The following is a 15,788-nucleotide window of genomic DNA, read 5'->3' as shown; positions in this document are numbered from 1 at the left end:
AACTGCCTGTTTCCTGAGATTTTTAACCGACTTCCTTTTCCTGTTCCTTGATCAGATGTGAGCTCATATATAATCCAAATTACTAGTCAGTGTTTAGGGTTAATAAAATGGGGTAAAAACCATAAAGATTTTAGAAAATTTACATCTTGGTTAAATGCTGTCACTGTTGAGCATATGTTTAAACACCGCTCTTTGCTATGTTCTCTGGCTTGATTACTACATAGATTCTCCAATCTGGTTAGGTCTTAATTAACTATAAATTCCCTTCTCTTGGGAAAGAAACTCAAAATGCATATCCTAGCAAAAGTCAATTAGTTAAAGGAAGAGTACAATGTATTATGACGGTCTGACAATCGTATTTAAAAATAATTATGTCAGGCCAGCGCCATGGCTCACTAGACTAATCCACCGCCTGTGGCACCAGCACCCCAGGTTCTAGTCCCGGTCGGGGCACCAGTTCTGTCCCGGTTACTCCTCTTCCAGTCCACCTCTCTGCTGTGGCCTGGGAGTGCAGTGGAGGATGGCCCAAGTGCTTGGGCCACTGTACCCATGTGGGAGACCAGAAGGAGGCACCTGGCTCCTGGCTTCAGATCAGTGCAGTGCCGGCTGTGGCGGCCATTTGGGGAGAGAACCAACGGAAGGAAGACCTTTCTCTCTCTGTCTCTCTCTCACTGTCTAATTCTGCCTGTCAAAAAAAAAATTAAATTAAAAAAATAATTATGTCAATAGTAGCCATTTAGTTTTATGCTGTTACAGTTTAGTTAAATTTATTTTCATATATTAAAATTATTTGGGGATATAAATAGTATGTCTTATACTACTCATGTCATTTTTGTCCTATCAACAGTCAATGAATGTATTTTAATATGTAGGATTATATAATCATTTTTGTGTTAAATCTTATATCAAGAACTTTGTATTCAATGCTTCATGTCATCATTTAATCATAGCTCATGATGTGCGGACTACTATATTAACTCCATTTTATAGCTGAGAAAATTGAGAACTAAAGAGCATCAATTGTTCTTTTCTGGGTTACAAGGCTGGTAAATATTATAGACAGGATATGAATTCAACTTTGACTCCTGAGACTTTTATTAATAATTAAGTTGATAATTTTTATTTTATTAAAAATGGACAAGAGGCCTAATGAGATAAGAGTAACAAATATTTAAATTATGAATATATATTAAGATATATATCCATATATTCATATATATGTATGATGTGTATATGTATATATGATTTGTATAACAAATTAGTTTCAAATTTTCAGTTTGGCCAAACCATCTTTTCTTTAACATAGTGAGTGAAGGTAAGTTACTCTTTTGCACTCATCAGATTGTATAGAAGTGCCAATAAAATGAAGACCATAGATAAGAACAATAAGAGAACAATAAATTTATGTCAAAAACAAAGAAATGGTTCCTACTGATACAAGCTACTGGCAACATAGAGATTTATCTTGGAGAAAAGGAAACCAAAATTTCTTCCATCTTCTCTTTCAACTTAAAACCTGAGATGAATATTGACAGTGTCTCCTGCTTTTCTAGTTCAAATGTTAAGATAAAGCAATCATGACAATATTTTCTGTTTTAAGAATCATTTCAACCATATGATTTTAAACTATCTGCCACCTGTTTCAAAAAGAAAACCAAATGACATAGCTAAGAATCAAACGAGGAATGTTCTAATATCTTCGCAGCATATGATGATGGTGGTGTTGACTCTCAGCCCATTTTTTAAAAAATTTTGTTTATATATTTGAAAAAATAATTACAAAGAGCAGGGAGGGGGATATGGAGAGAGAGTTTTCATCCACTGATTCACTCCCCAAATGGCCACAAAGGAAGGAGCTGGGTCAGGATGAAGCCATGAGCCTGGAACTCCATCTAGGTCTCCTATGTGTGTGGCAAGAACACAAGTCCTTGGGCCATCTTCTGGTGCTTTCAGCACATTAGCAGAGCTCTGGATCAGAAGTGGAGCAGCCAGAACTTGAACCTTTGCTCGTATGGGTTCTCTGTGTCCCAGACGCTGACTTAAGCTGCTGAGCCATAACAGGAGTCTCTCAGCACTGTTAACTGAGCAGACTTTAATACAGGGGATGACCAGAGCTTCGGTTAGGGGTGGTCATTACCCTTCTTTCTCCACACAGATAATTTGCTTGTATTTCTATCACCGTTGCTGTGCCATGCCTCCAGCTGTATAGCACTTAAGAATGTGTTTCCTTATTTACCGTCCATTTTCCTCTCCTCTCCAGACTGAGCTCTGTTAACCTTGAATCTGCCGTTCCCTATCCTACTGATGCAAATGTCGCAGCAGCTGTGGAAGTCTGCCAGTGTCCACCAGGGTATAGTGGCTCCTCGTGTGAAGTAAGTGTGCCAAAACATCTTTTCTGCATGTTAAGTTCCACCAATGTTGCTGTCAAGACACTGTTCTAGGAAGAGTTTATTATTTTCCCATCAGTAGTTGTATAAACTGGTAGTAGTGTATTCCTTAAAGAGGAAGTGTGAATGTCTTCCAAAAGTATGGCTTTCAAATAGAGTGCTGATCACATAATGTCATCATGAAGTTAGGGTTCTTTTTTCAATATTTTGCCTTAGCTGAAGATGTGTTATTTCCCTGGGAAATTGGTTGCCTGCGAGATGAGAGCAGAATGACAATCCAAAATATTTTCTCTTCATTTCCATTTGGGTGGGTATCTAAAATTTAGCACATTTTTAAATTTGTTTTGCTCTTTCCCATTTTTCAATCCGATGACATATTTTTCTTTACTACTTTCCCAAGAATACAGTCAAGTCCAAGTCAGCTAAAGTGTACAAACTTCAGAATGCAAAGAACAGGAAACATAGAAGAAATACCTTGCTGTAGGAAATTCCCAAGAGATCTTTGATTTTTTTGAACAGCTGAACTTTGAAATACTTGTTGTCTTAATATTTTTATTTATTTATTTATTTTTTTGACAGGCAGAGTGTACAGTGAGAGAGAGAGAGACAGAGAGAAAGGTCTTCCTTTGCCGTTGGTTCACCCTCCAATGGCCGCCGCGGCCAGCGCGCTGCGGCCGGCGCACCGCGCTGATCCGATGGCAGGAGCCAGGAGCCAGGAGCCAGGTGCTTTTCCTGGTCTCCCATGGGGTGCAGGGCCCAAGCACCTGGGCCATCCTCCACTGCACTCCCTGGCCACAGCAGAGAGCTGGCCTGGAAGAGGGGCAACGGGGACAGAATCCGGCGCCCCGACCGGGACTAGAACCCGGTGTGCCGGCGCCGCTAGGCGGAGGATTAGCCTAGTGAGCCGCGGCGCCGGCCTGTTGTCTTAATATTTTAGACTTACTTTTTTACTTATTGCCATCATGTGTCATTTTTGGTAATAATTTTTATGCTTATATGTATTTTCCTTTAGATAGTTCAAAATTTTATTTTATTTGAAACCTGGTCAAAAATGTCAACATTATTTTCTTGATAGGGGAACAACTTTCAGACAAATAGGAGATTAAATAGTTTAAAATAGAGCTTTTAAGGAATCATTTGAGTATACCATGATGTTCCACTTCAGAACCCTACCCCATTATAGCATTTATAGAAACACCATAGGCACTGCTTTGTCAGTTCTCTTGTACTTTAAAATAATACATGCTACCACAAGAGGCACAGGGCTTAGAGTCATATTCATGACAAACGCATTTTCTTTAACTAGGCTCACATTCACCTATCTGGAAGTAAAAGCAAATATTATCCATTTACATACTTACTTTTCCAAAATTCGTATTGAGGAGAGAAAAACAACCATGCTTATGAATTAGCTGTGTCAACCCAAATCTGATTTTACACATAAAATCCATGTTTATTTGATGAAACATAGGCTTTTATTTATGAGCCTTCCAGTTTTGATTTTAAACCAGCCAGCTCTCATTGAACTTTTAAATTCCTATTTCAGTTGGGATAATAATACTTTCATTTTATTCTTCCTTTAATTCCCACGTTACTCATTCCCAGTTCTTTTCATCATCTTTTATGCAAGACCCAAATGCCCATAGAATATAAAATTGTCTGAATATTAGAAGTATTTAACTGATGATAGCTTTCATTCCTTCCTTTCTTCAAAATTGTTTTGATAAATTATGCATATGTTTGATAAATTCTATAAACGTATTCATATAACTTATCACTATTCAGCATAATCCCTGTCATTAAAGAACTAAACCATCTGTTTAAGGAGAGAGATCAAATACTATGAAAAATTGGATCACAGCACTGTGTAGTGAATGGATCAGTAAGTGGGAAGAGCATAAGCACAATTATCACTTAAAGGGGTGAACATACATGCTAGAGGTGAGGGAGATGAGAGAAAGAAAATGGTTAAGAATGAGTCATGGACTGTTGTCATGAACAGTTGATTGATTGGATGCAGTGTCATTTATAGATCTGGGAGAATAGGTGAGGGAGATTTGAGTAGCAGGTGGACTCAACAGTCCACTTTAGAAATATTAGGATTGAGAATCCTGGGGAGTGGCGATATCAATGCAAGCTTTGAATGAGCATATCTTTCTGCTCTAGAGATAAGTGTTTGGAAAGCATCATATAATGCCAAACAAAATTACCCAAGAAAGAATGTACTGTAAAAGTCACAAATAGGGGCCAGCACTGTGGCCTAGTGGTAGAGTTACCACTTGTAGTGCTGGTATATCATATAGATGCCAGTTCAAGTCTCTGTTGCTCCACTTGTGATCCAGTATCTCTGTTGATGCACGTAAGAAAGCAGTGGAAGCTGACCCAAACCCTTGGACCCCCACACCCTTCTGGGGGACCAGAGGAAGCCCCTGGCTTCTGGCTTCAGACCAGCTCTGGCTGTTGGGGCCATTTGGGAAGTGAACTATAAAATGGAAGACTTGGCTCTCTGTCTCTTCCTCTTCCTCCCTCTCTCCCTCCCCCACGCCTCCCTCCCTCCCTCCCTCCCTCCCTCCCTCTCTCTCTCTCTCTCTCTCTCTCTCTCTCTGAACTCTGCCTTTCAAATTCATAAATAAATCCTCTTTTTTTAAAGTTATAAATAACCATGTCCAACCCGTGCAGAACGCTTAACAATGTGAAGCAGGATTGAAAAGGAAGAGATAACAGAGAATGGACAATTGAGAAGTGTGAAGTCATGGAAATGGAGGGAAGGCATTTGAGGGAGAATGAACCAGCTAGTACAAACCATGACATGAGGGCAGATAAAATGCAGTCATAGAACTGTCCACTGGGTTTGGCTACCTAATATTTGATGAGAAAAATAGGAATACTTTTAATCAAGTGGTGGTGGCACAAGAAAGAATAAAATAGAATGGTGTGTAAAAGCAAGAAAGAAGATATTTTTTAGATTATTTTTATTGAAAAGAAAAACAGGTAGGTGATTGAAAAAGCCACATGATGTGTAGCAGGTATTTTGTCATTTTTTTAATGAAAACATTAGATCATGTTTTTGAACTGATAGTGAATCCAACAGAAAAGAAAGAAAGAGGCATTTGGCCTAGAGATTAAGATGCCATGGATGCCTGCAATCCATTTTGGAGTATCTGGGTTATTGTTGTTTTATCTGGGCAATTAATTGTCAGTTACAACAACGTTCTTAATTCTCAGTGTCACTGAACAAAAGCAAAATGCGTTGAGCTGATAAACTATGAAGTAGTGTCATTTTCACATATTAATAAATATTGTCATGAATTCAAAAAGCAAATCTAATTTTATAGGACCACAGGGTTTGTTTTTTTTTTTTTTTTTAGCAATTTATTGTTTATTTGAAAGGCAGAGTTAGAAGGGGAGACAGACACAGAGCAGACAGACGCAGAAACAGAGAGATAAAGGTCTTCCATCCATTGGTTCACTCCCCAGTTGGTGGCAACTTCTGGGGCTGGGCCAGGACAAAGCCAGGAGCCCAGAACTTCTTCCAAGTCTCCCATGGGGATGGCAAGGACCCAAGCACTTGGGTCATCTTCTGCTGCTTTCCCATGCATATTAGCAGAGAGCTGGATTGGAAATAAAGCCACTGGGATTTCAACCATAACACATGGAATGCTAGCATTGCAGGGGTTGGCTTAACCAACTTCACCATGATGACGGATCCCAGGAACAAATTTTAAGGAGAAAGAAGAAAGCTGTAGTAAAGAAAGCTAATGGTCTGAAGGGTGTCTGGTTAATTCTCAGTTCTTCAGTAGCAGAGGCTTCACTGTCATTTATACTTCCGAGAGTTGATTGGCTTGTTCTGGATTTTTGCATATGCAAATTAACACCCTAATAAGGTGTTACCATTAGTGAATATAGACAGCAGATGATATCTCAAATGCTTGAGTCCCTTCCATTCATGTAGGAAACTTGGATTAATTTCCTAGCTCTAGGCTTCAGTCTGGTCCAGCCCCAGTTGTTGCAGGCATTTGAGAAGTGAATCAGCAGATAGAAGTGCACACTCTGTGTGTGTGTGTGCGAACACCCTTCTATCCTCTCTTTCCCCCTCCCTCCCCTTCTCTACTTCATGAATAAATAAATAAAATAAAAAAGATGTTACTGCTAAAGAAACAGAGAGAGGGGATATTGGTTACACAACAGGTACTGAAATCCAGATTCAAGTTGAATAATACTCCTTTGAAAGGAGGAAGGATTCTGTATTCCCCACCCCTACTGTTACAGAGGGGAGGATTATAATGATGTGTGGAGAGCAACACGTAAGCTTCTAGACTTGGCAGAGGAACAGCATCTGGTGCCTTTACTTTTGCCTTTGACTAACAAGGCAAAATCAGTGGCTAGGAGTAAGGGGTAAGGGGTTGGGAAGTTTGAAGAAAGAAGATGCAGAACAGGTAGTATATTTGTGGAGGATTCAAAAAATCACATTAAGAAAAACCTCACAGATGAATGCCTTGAAAACAGTACATCAGCACTCTCCCAGTTCTCAACATCTTTAACCTTTGCCCTTTCCTGTTACGTAACATCACTGAGTGTATTTTAAAGAAGAAATCACTCTATACTCTAGGGAGGCAAACACTTTAATGGGGAGAAATTATTGGGAAGAGATAAGAAATGGATTCCTTCTTCACTAGCCACCAGGGAATTGCAAATAAAAACCACAATGAGGTTTCACCTCACCCCAGTTAGAATGGCTTTCAAACAGAAATCAACGAACAGTAAATGCTAGCTAGGATGTGAGGAAAAAGGTACCCTAATCCACTGTTGGTGGGAATGTAAACTAGTACAGCCATGGTGGAAGACATTCTGGAGATACCTCAGAAATCTAAAAATAGGTCTACCATATGACTCAGCCATCTCACTCCTGGGAATTTATCCAGGAGAATGAAATCAGCCAATGAAAGAGTTACCTGTACCCCCATGTTTATTGCAGCTCAATTCACAATGGCTAAAATATGGAGTCAATCCAGATGTCCATCATCTGATGACTGAATAAAGGAATTATGGCATATTATACACATACACGCACACGGTATGGAATATTAGCTGTAAAAAAGAATGGAATCATGTCATTTGCAACAAAATAGATGTAACTGGAAACCATTGTACTCAGTGGAATAAGCCAGTTCCCAAAGCACATATACCATATTTTTCCCTGATCTGTGGTGATTAATAGTGTACCAAAAATATAATGTACAGGAGCGAAACGGACATTTAGAGATCCGATGATTGTTTATAACCTTTGTCTCTACTGTTGAGAAAGTATTTTTGTCATTTTATTGTTTGTTGAACTCTTTATTTCGTGTAGGGTTAATCTTTTGAGTATAAATTAAGCAAAATAGATCTTTGTAAAAAGCAAGAGGGGGAATATAAGAGGAAGGAGGAGGAAGATGGGAACATGGAGGGGAGGGAGAAGAGAGTGGGAAGAATCGCCATTTTCCTAAATCTGTGTATGTTAAATACATGAAATTTGTTTACCTTAAATAAAATAAAGATCCAATAAACATTGACTCCTTCTATTTTGAAAGCCCAAATTAAGAGGAAAGCTTATTTTCAGATATGAAGTATTGCCATATTATTATGTATTGATTATTGATGTTCACATTTAAAAGTTTTCACATCTTGGGGAGAAGGAACATTTCCAACAGTACAGAACAAGATTCTGTATACTTTATTATTCAGTTGTTTCTCTATTGTTTCCATTTTCAACTGGAAAAAATTGGCCTTCTCACTGTATAAAATGTTACATTCCATCATATACAACTATGAATTATCATTTGAGAGTTATCATAAGCTCCTCGATGGCAACAATATTTGTCCCACATTTCTTTTGCATTCCTTCCATTTTGTAGTAATTCTCACAGAAAGGAAACTTAATTAGGAGTGTAGGCAGCACAGCCATGTAGGACGTCTAACATTCAAGTATCCTGCTGTAATCAGCATTCTATTTATATGTAATGAAATGTTCCCCATTTTATTTTTTTTTTTATTTTTTATTTTTTTTGACAGGCGGGAGTGGACAGTGAGAGAGAGAGACAGAGAGAAAGGTCTTCCTTTGCCGTTGGTTCACCCTCCAATGGCCGCCATGGCTGTTGCGCTGCAACCAGCGCACCGCACTGATCTGATGGCAGGAGCCAGGTGCTTCTCCTGGTCTCCCATGGGGTGCAGGGCTCAAGGACTTGGGCCATCCTCCACTGCACTCCCTGGCCACAGCAGAGAGCTGGCCTGGAAGAGGGGCAACCAGGACAGAATCCGGCGCCCCGACCGGGACTAGAACCCGGTGTGCTGGCGCCGCAAGGCGGAGGATTAGCCTAGTGAGCCACGGCGCCGGTTTAAAGAAGAGACATGAATAGAAGCAAAGTTATGGTAGGATAACACTGTAAATAATCAAGGGAATATATGCTAAATAAATCACCAACTTTTTTCTTTGTAAATCCATGAAAGCCTAACAGTATGGTGGGAATTTAGAATGAAATACATGAATTACACATGTAAGGAAATCAGCTGTGCATGTTGTTAAGTGTAGGAGTAGGGCACTGCTTGTCTTCCAGATCAGCAAAGATTTTCTGAAAGTGAGGGACTTCAGGGCATGTGGGAAAAGGATCACATTCCAAAGAATCAAAATTGCCTGGGATGACATTGGCTGTTTTCTTAGGCTGAGATTCTCTCTGAACAGTCCTTTTGTGTTTGCTGCTTTTTTTTGTTTGTTTGTTTTGTTTTCCAGTACTTTTCCTCTTATTTTCCTGTCTGTGCTTTTTACTTTGAAACTGTCACCTTTCAATTCTTTTTATCTGTGCTTTATTTTACCATTTCAGAAAAGGCACCAAGCTAATAGTTCCTCTAATCTCATACCTGCAAGTAACACTAAGGTCAGTACAAAGCCCCAGTGTCATGAAGAGTAGCCCTGTAGCTGTGTTTCAATAATGGCAGTGCTTTGACCAGCATGGAAAATGTCATGACGGGCTTGTGAAGTTTGCTGCCTGATTTATTTTCTATTATTACAAAAGCACCTTTTCGCTTAGTCCCCCACACTTACTGAAACTTCACCTTTCTTTCAGTCTTGTTGGCCTAGGCACAGAAGAGTTAATGGCACTCTTTACGGTGGTATCTGCGAACCATGTCGGTGCTTTGGGCATGCAGAATCCTGCGATGACATCACAGCAGAATGCCTGGTAAGTGCTTCTGCCTTGGGGATTTTGATCACAAGGCTAAAACCAGCTCTACAGACCTTGCAATGCGTGGCTACCTTTGGAACTTTAATCACTGAAGCCTTATACCACGTTGAGTTGGAAGTGGAAAGTGCTCTTTCATAAGGGATTTTCCCAGCAAGTATGAGGAAAGATTTATTCATATTAATCTATGACTTGAATTTGGATCAGATACATCATAAAGCAGAACTAGTGACTAAGATGTGTATCTACCATGCATATATGTGGTTTCACTCTCTTCCACAAATTTACCAAAAGTAAATCGTACTTCTAAAATAGGAAAGGATTTATACCCCCATTATATGAAAAGTATAAAATATAACCTTTATCTTAGACATAATTCAATTTGATAGCATATTGAATGTTTTTGAGTTTTTAGCTTTTAAATACATACAAGATATTTAAATACATACAAAATATCCTGCACAGATTAAAAAATAATAAATAATAAAATAATATATATAATGCATAAATACTCACCAGAGCTGTTTCTGCTTCTATAATTAATCTATACTTTTAACCAGAAAAAGTGCAAAGCATTTTCCATCCTGCAATGAAGCCTTTGGATGGGAGAATTATACTGAATAGATCATTCTGATTAACTCAAGGGCATGTTAGTTTTATATTGTCTGACATGGCATGAAGCTTGAAACAACACTTCTCATTTCATTAGTCTTGCAGAAACACAATTTGAAACTGTGCCAATTTAGGAGGATATCATACTCTCATTTCCCTGCAGAATTTAAGGCAGACTCCGGCATCAGTAATTCTTAATGTTCTCTCGCTCATTTTTCCCCCTTTCTCTGCTACTTAAAAGCTTCTGGGAAAATCCAAAATGAAAATTCAGGGCTTTTGTTTCTATGTAATTTGGCATTTAGGTTTATTGATGCTCTTTCTGTTTTCTCTATATAAGGTTTTTATTTAATTGCATTGCAATGTAAAGTATGGTGGCCTTAATATGTGGATCAGGTTTTTTAAATGGTATTTTTATGAGTAAAAAATAAGTGATTTTAATTATACCACAGGCCTTTTAAAATATACCATGGGAAAAATATTGAATTACCCTAAAACACTCTACTAACATCTAATAGAAAATATTCAGCTCAAAACTGCTGTGAATTTGCTTTACTTACCCTAAAAAAAGACAAAAATAAATCTATCACCATGCCAAATTCCCAATATTTCCTATAGTAGTATTTCAAGTAAAATTCATTAGAATAAAATTGAGGCATGCTCTTGGTCCATTTGTTGATATCATTTGTCTAAGAGTGGAAGCCATTTTCTTAGAATAAAATACATCTCTTTCAGCATTGTTTTGCAAGAAAGGGGGGAGGGAGCTGTGATATCTGAGGTTTTCCATTAATAAAATTTAGTTTATTGAGACTGTTTCATGGACAGGCTTGTAAGCATCCTCCTTCAAGTACCAGAGGGATCCTGGGAGCATTGTGAGCGTCCTGATGAAAGAAACAGATTGTGTGTGCTCTGGGCTTTCCTAGGTAGCTGGTACCAATGTGATCACAGAGGGTGCTTTCAAGGGCCCTTCCTCTGAAGTGGTATTGATAACTAAGTACTGGTATCCCCCTTTGAGCAGATTCATTCTAATATAACCCACAAAGAAAAAGATATTTGAATGTTGCACATCAAGGGCATTCTTTCTTTAAAGGTTTATGTTTAAAAGGCAGAGCACTAGAAAAGAGGAAAACAGGGGAGGGGAAGAGGGAAAGTGAGAAAGTGAAAGCTTGGGGGTGGGGAGGGGGGGTAGGGGAAGGAAGGAAGGTGGGGAGAAGGGGAGAAGAGGGGGGGAGGGGAGAAGAGAGGAGATCAGATCAGATCAGATCATATCTACCATCTCATTGGTGGTTCACTCCCCAGATGCCCACAACAGCCAGGAATAGGCCAGGCAAAAACCAAGAAACAGTATCTCCATATTTGGATGTAAAAGGCCTAAGCACCTGGGCCACCTTAGGCTGCCTTCCAAGGCAATTACCAGGAAGCTGGATCAGAAGCAGAAGAGCTGGGACTTGAACCAGATCTTTGATATGAGGTGCCAATGTCAAAACCTGTGCCTTAACCAGCTGTGCCATGACACCAGCCCCATGGACATTTTACTGTTCAACTGACCTTGTGTTTTAGCTTCCTTTTTATTTTTCATGGTTCTTTTTTTCTGCCCACTAAACAGATAATTCATAAAAATTAGAGATAAAGTGTTTTTCAGCTTAGCTTAGTGTGGGGAGCAACTCAGACTAGACTAAGTTACTGGAATTAAGACTTATTCTATGCATCTGCTCTCCCACAATATGGCGCTGGGAGAGGAGAAAACAGCTTCTACACAGCTGCCTCTCGCCAATTTGATTGACTGAGCTGCAGGAGCTGATCTTGCTCCTGATTGGAGGAGAGCAGCGTACTCGGCGTGTGGGTAGCAGAGTTGGGATTGGTGGAAGAGGACTATAAAGGAGGAGAGAGACAACATGCACCAGGAACATCTAAGGGGAACATCTATCTGAAGGAACACCTGTGCAGCCCCCGAGAGAGCCGGCCGGCGGTGTGCCGCTCCCCCGCGGAAGTGGGGAAAGTGGCTAGGGGGAACCGCCCTTCCACGGAGGTGGAAGGGTCGGCAGCCAACCCGGGAAGAACCAGCAGCAAACCCAGGGAGAGCCGAGCAGACAAAAGAACAGCGCAGGGTCCTGTGTCGTTCCTCCACGAAGAGGGGGAGCGACATAATGGTGCCGTGACTCAGATATGAAGCCTAGGCAGGGTTTAGTGTCATTCCTCCATGAAGAGGGGGAGCGACATAATGGTGCCGTGACTCGGATAGGAAACCTAGGAGGGAAGAAACGGGAAGAAGTGGGAAAATACCAGAGAGAGAGATTAGCAAAGAGCCTAGGGAAAAGCCAGACGAAAAAGTTGCCAGAAGAAGCTATTGAAAGCCTAGGCATAGACTCGGATACGGACTACGGGGGGAAGCTGGGAGAAATCTCTAAGGTCGAAAGCGAAAGTGAAAGCTAGAACAAACAGACTCGGATACGGACTGTGGGGAGAAGCCAGGAGAAATGAGGGAGGAATATTGTTGGAAGAAAACTTAGGGAAACATACCGGGTAGAGAAAAATGTTAGGGAAATTGAAGCTGTGGGGGCAGGCCGAAGCGGAGACGTAAGCTATCTTGGGATTCTTCAAGTCAGCCCGGGGAGCAAAAGGCGAAAAGTTAAACCAGAGGCGGAAACGTGGGCCAGGTTGGAATCCGTCAGATTAGCCCGGGGAGCAAAAGACGGGAAGCCAAACCATAAGGCGGAGACGCGTAAGCTAGGTTGAATTCGCTAGGTTGGCCCAGGGAACTTAGATTGAATACCGGTGGCGGAAACGTGAGCTACGCTGTGTGACTCGCGGAAGCCGCCGCGTGCAGAGAGAGCACGGGGCGTGAATAGATAGGGAACGTGGGGCTAGTGCGAGGCCGTGGTGCGGGCGCGGGGACCGCAGAGTGCGCGCGCGAAGCCAGGAAGCTGCGCAGATGAGAGAAGCGCAGGCTGAAGCGGCTCAGAGCTGGGAAGCCGCCGAGAAGCAGCCTCGGGGCGGGCGCCGGGAAGCCGCAGGGATAAGAGAAACAGAAATTTAGAAGTAAAATGAGAGAAATAGGAATGCTGGCAGATAGAAGTAAAATGGGAGAAATAGGAATGCCCGGAGATAGAAAAATAGAGAAAAGTAAGGCCTCCCCACAACATGGCAATGAGAGAGCTTGGATTCGGTCTGCCTGATTAGTAAGGCGATGAGCACCTGCGGGCGGCTAGCAGCTTATGCGCCGCAGGTCACCGAAGACAGGCACGAATTAACATCAATGTCTCCCCACAAGACGGCAATGGGAAGGCTTGGATTCGGTTTGCCTGATTGGGCTTGTAAGCACCTGCAGGCAGTTCTAGCAGAGCAGAGCATGCGCTGCAGGGCACCGAACACAGGCACGCATCAGCGCCTAAAAACCTCCTCACAACATGGCGAAGAGAGGACCCGGATTCGGTTTGCCTGATTGGTAGGGCTTGTAAGCACCTGTGGGCAACTCTAGCAAGCAGAGCAGAGTGTGTGCCGTGGGGCACCGAAGACAGGCGCGTATCAATGCCAAAAAATAAAAAGAAAGGGGGATCTGTGGGGAGCAACTCGGACTAGACTAAGTTACTGGAATTAAGACTTTTTCTATGCATCTGCTCTCCCACAATATGGCACTGAGAAGGGAGTAACAACTTCTACGCAGCTGCCTCTCGCCAATTTGATTGACTGAGCTGCAGGAGCTGATCTTGCTCCTGATTGGAGGAGAGCAGCATACTCGGCGTGTGGGTAGCAGAGTTGGGATTGGTGGAAGAGGACTATAAAGGAGGAGAGAGACAACATGCACCAGGAACATCTAAGGGGAACATCTATCTGAAGGAACACCTGTGCAGCCCCCGAGAGAGCAGCCGGCGGTGTGCCGCTCCCCCACGGAAGTGGGGAAAGTGGCTAGGGGGAACCACCCTTCCACGGAGGTGGAAGGGTCGGCAGCCAACCCGGGAAGAACCAGCAGCAAACCCAGGGAGGGCCGAGCAGACAAAAGAACAGCGCAGGGTCCTGTGTCGTTCCTCCACGAAGAGGGGGAGCGACATAATGGTGCCGTGACTCAGATATGAAGCCTAGGCAGGGTTTAGTGTCGTTCCTCCATGAAGAGGGGGAGCGACAGCTTAGCTTTGAGATAAAATTATCAATCAACTGAAATCCATTGCGAACATCAGAGCAAAACTCAGACATCTGCTGTCATGCAGGCCTGTATCAAAGGTCATTTTAATTCATGCATAGGAACTGACTGAGGAAAACATTCCAAGCCACATAGGAAGATTGTGTGCTCCCTCCTTCCTATCATTCTTATGATCTGTGACTGTGAAAAAACCATTTGGAAAGCACCTTTGTAGCAGGACACTTGTCAAAATAACCACCCAGTGGACTGGAATTTTCATCTTTTTCAGTTTTGATTCCCATCATATTGGTCATCTAATGGTGTTTTATAGTTTCGGTTATAAAAATTTTTGTATTATCTATATTTTACATCCATTTAAGGAAACAAAGCATTAAGAAGTCTAAAAATATTCTTGATGTTAGTTCTTTTTTAAATTAGTAGTTGAAGAAATACAGAGTCTTAAGTTATGCAGTATTTTCCTTGGAGTTTTAGAAACACAATTTTCAACTTGGTTAAGGTGGGATCAATTTTAGGATCTTATTTTTAAAAGCCCACAAGTGTTCGATGGTATAATTTTACTTAGGAGGATATGCAAAGAATTTTTCAAAAAAAAAAAAAAAAAAAAAAAAAAAACAGCAGTCAATTCATTGGTAATAGCTAAGTTTAGCCAAACTTGGAAACCAAAAGGAAATAGATGAAGATCCAATCAAAGGGAAAAGTTCTCTTCAAATTGATTTACATTTTATGTGCATCCTGTGTGATATTATTTGGACAGCTGCTAATAGTAAAGCTAATCTTTCTGCTATATTTTTAGTTTTGGCTAAATAAATTGGAGAGAAAATTTAAAGTAAGAAAAATATTTTCAATATCATCAGTTTCAATACAACTACCTATTCAATTACAGTTGATGAAACTGGAATGGGTTTTAAGGTCTTGAAAATCTCAAAAATCATTGAATTAGCTCCCTTATTTCACAGAAAGGAAATGAGAGGTTCAAGAATTTAAATGATTAAGTTACAACTTTGATAACTTCCCCTAGGTAAATAAATCTGCTTTCCTGCCACCATATAAGCTATGTTAAAAATGAATATTTACTTGGTTTCTGTTAATCTGCTTGCCTGATATAATTCAAATTTAACTTATTTTAAAATATATTTAAATAAATGATACTTTGGAATTTTCATTGATTTCTGTCCATTCCTGTGGTCATCCAGATTAATACATTTTTACTCTCTGTTTAAAGTTAATTTATATTTTAATGATTTTCTTCACAAAGTCTGTGATTGATCATAAAAATAGAGGTTATTAATACATGAGGTCTGTTGAATTTTCAGTGTGGGGTAAATTATAACTGTATATATTTATTAAATTAAAACTCTTAGCAATAAAGTATCCATGATTTTAATAAGGACTGGGTGTATTTTATAGCAATTTATTGGAGATTAGAGTTACACCTAAATG

At 40.6% G+C, this 15,788-nt stretch overlaps 1 protein-coding gene across 1 annotated transcript in view; it reads left to right on the top strand.

Moving 5' to 3' along the window:
* LAMA2 (laminin subunit alpha 2) overlaps positions 1-15,788 on the top strand; it is a 705,005-nt gene that overhangs the window by 389,588 nt on the left and 299,629 nt on the right. The window contains exons 17-19 of the mRNA XM_089333528.1: positions 2,261-2,372; positions 9,245-9,298; positions 9,488-9,601. Coding sequence (XP_089189654.1) covers positions 2,261-2,372; positions 9,245-9,298; positions 9,488-9,601 — 280 coding nt within the window. The remainder of the gene's footprint in view (positions 1-2,260; positions 2,373-9,244; positions 9,299-9,487; positions 9,602-15,788) is intronic.

Source organism: Oryctolagus cuniculus, chromosome 5 (assembly GCF_051225735.1).
Source record: "Oryctolagus cuniculus isolate XC-2025 breed Fujian yellow rabbit chromosome 5, ASM5122573v1, whole genome shotgun sequence".
Classification (NCBI taxonomy): domain Eukaryota; kingdom Metazoa; phylum Chordata; class Mammalia; order Lagomorpha; family Leporidae; genus Oryctolagus; species Oryctolagus cuniculus.
This window is presented reverse-complemented; position numbering and strand designations above follow the sequence as displayed.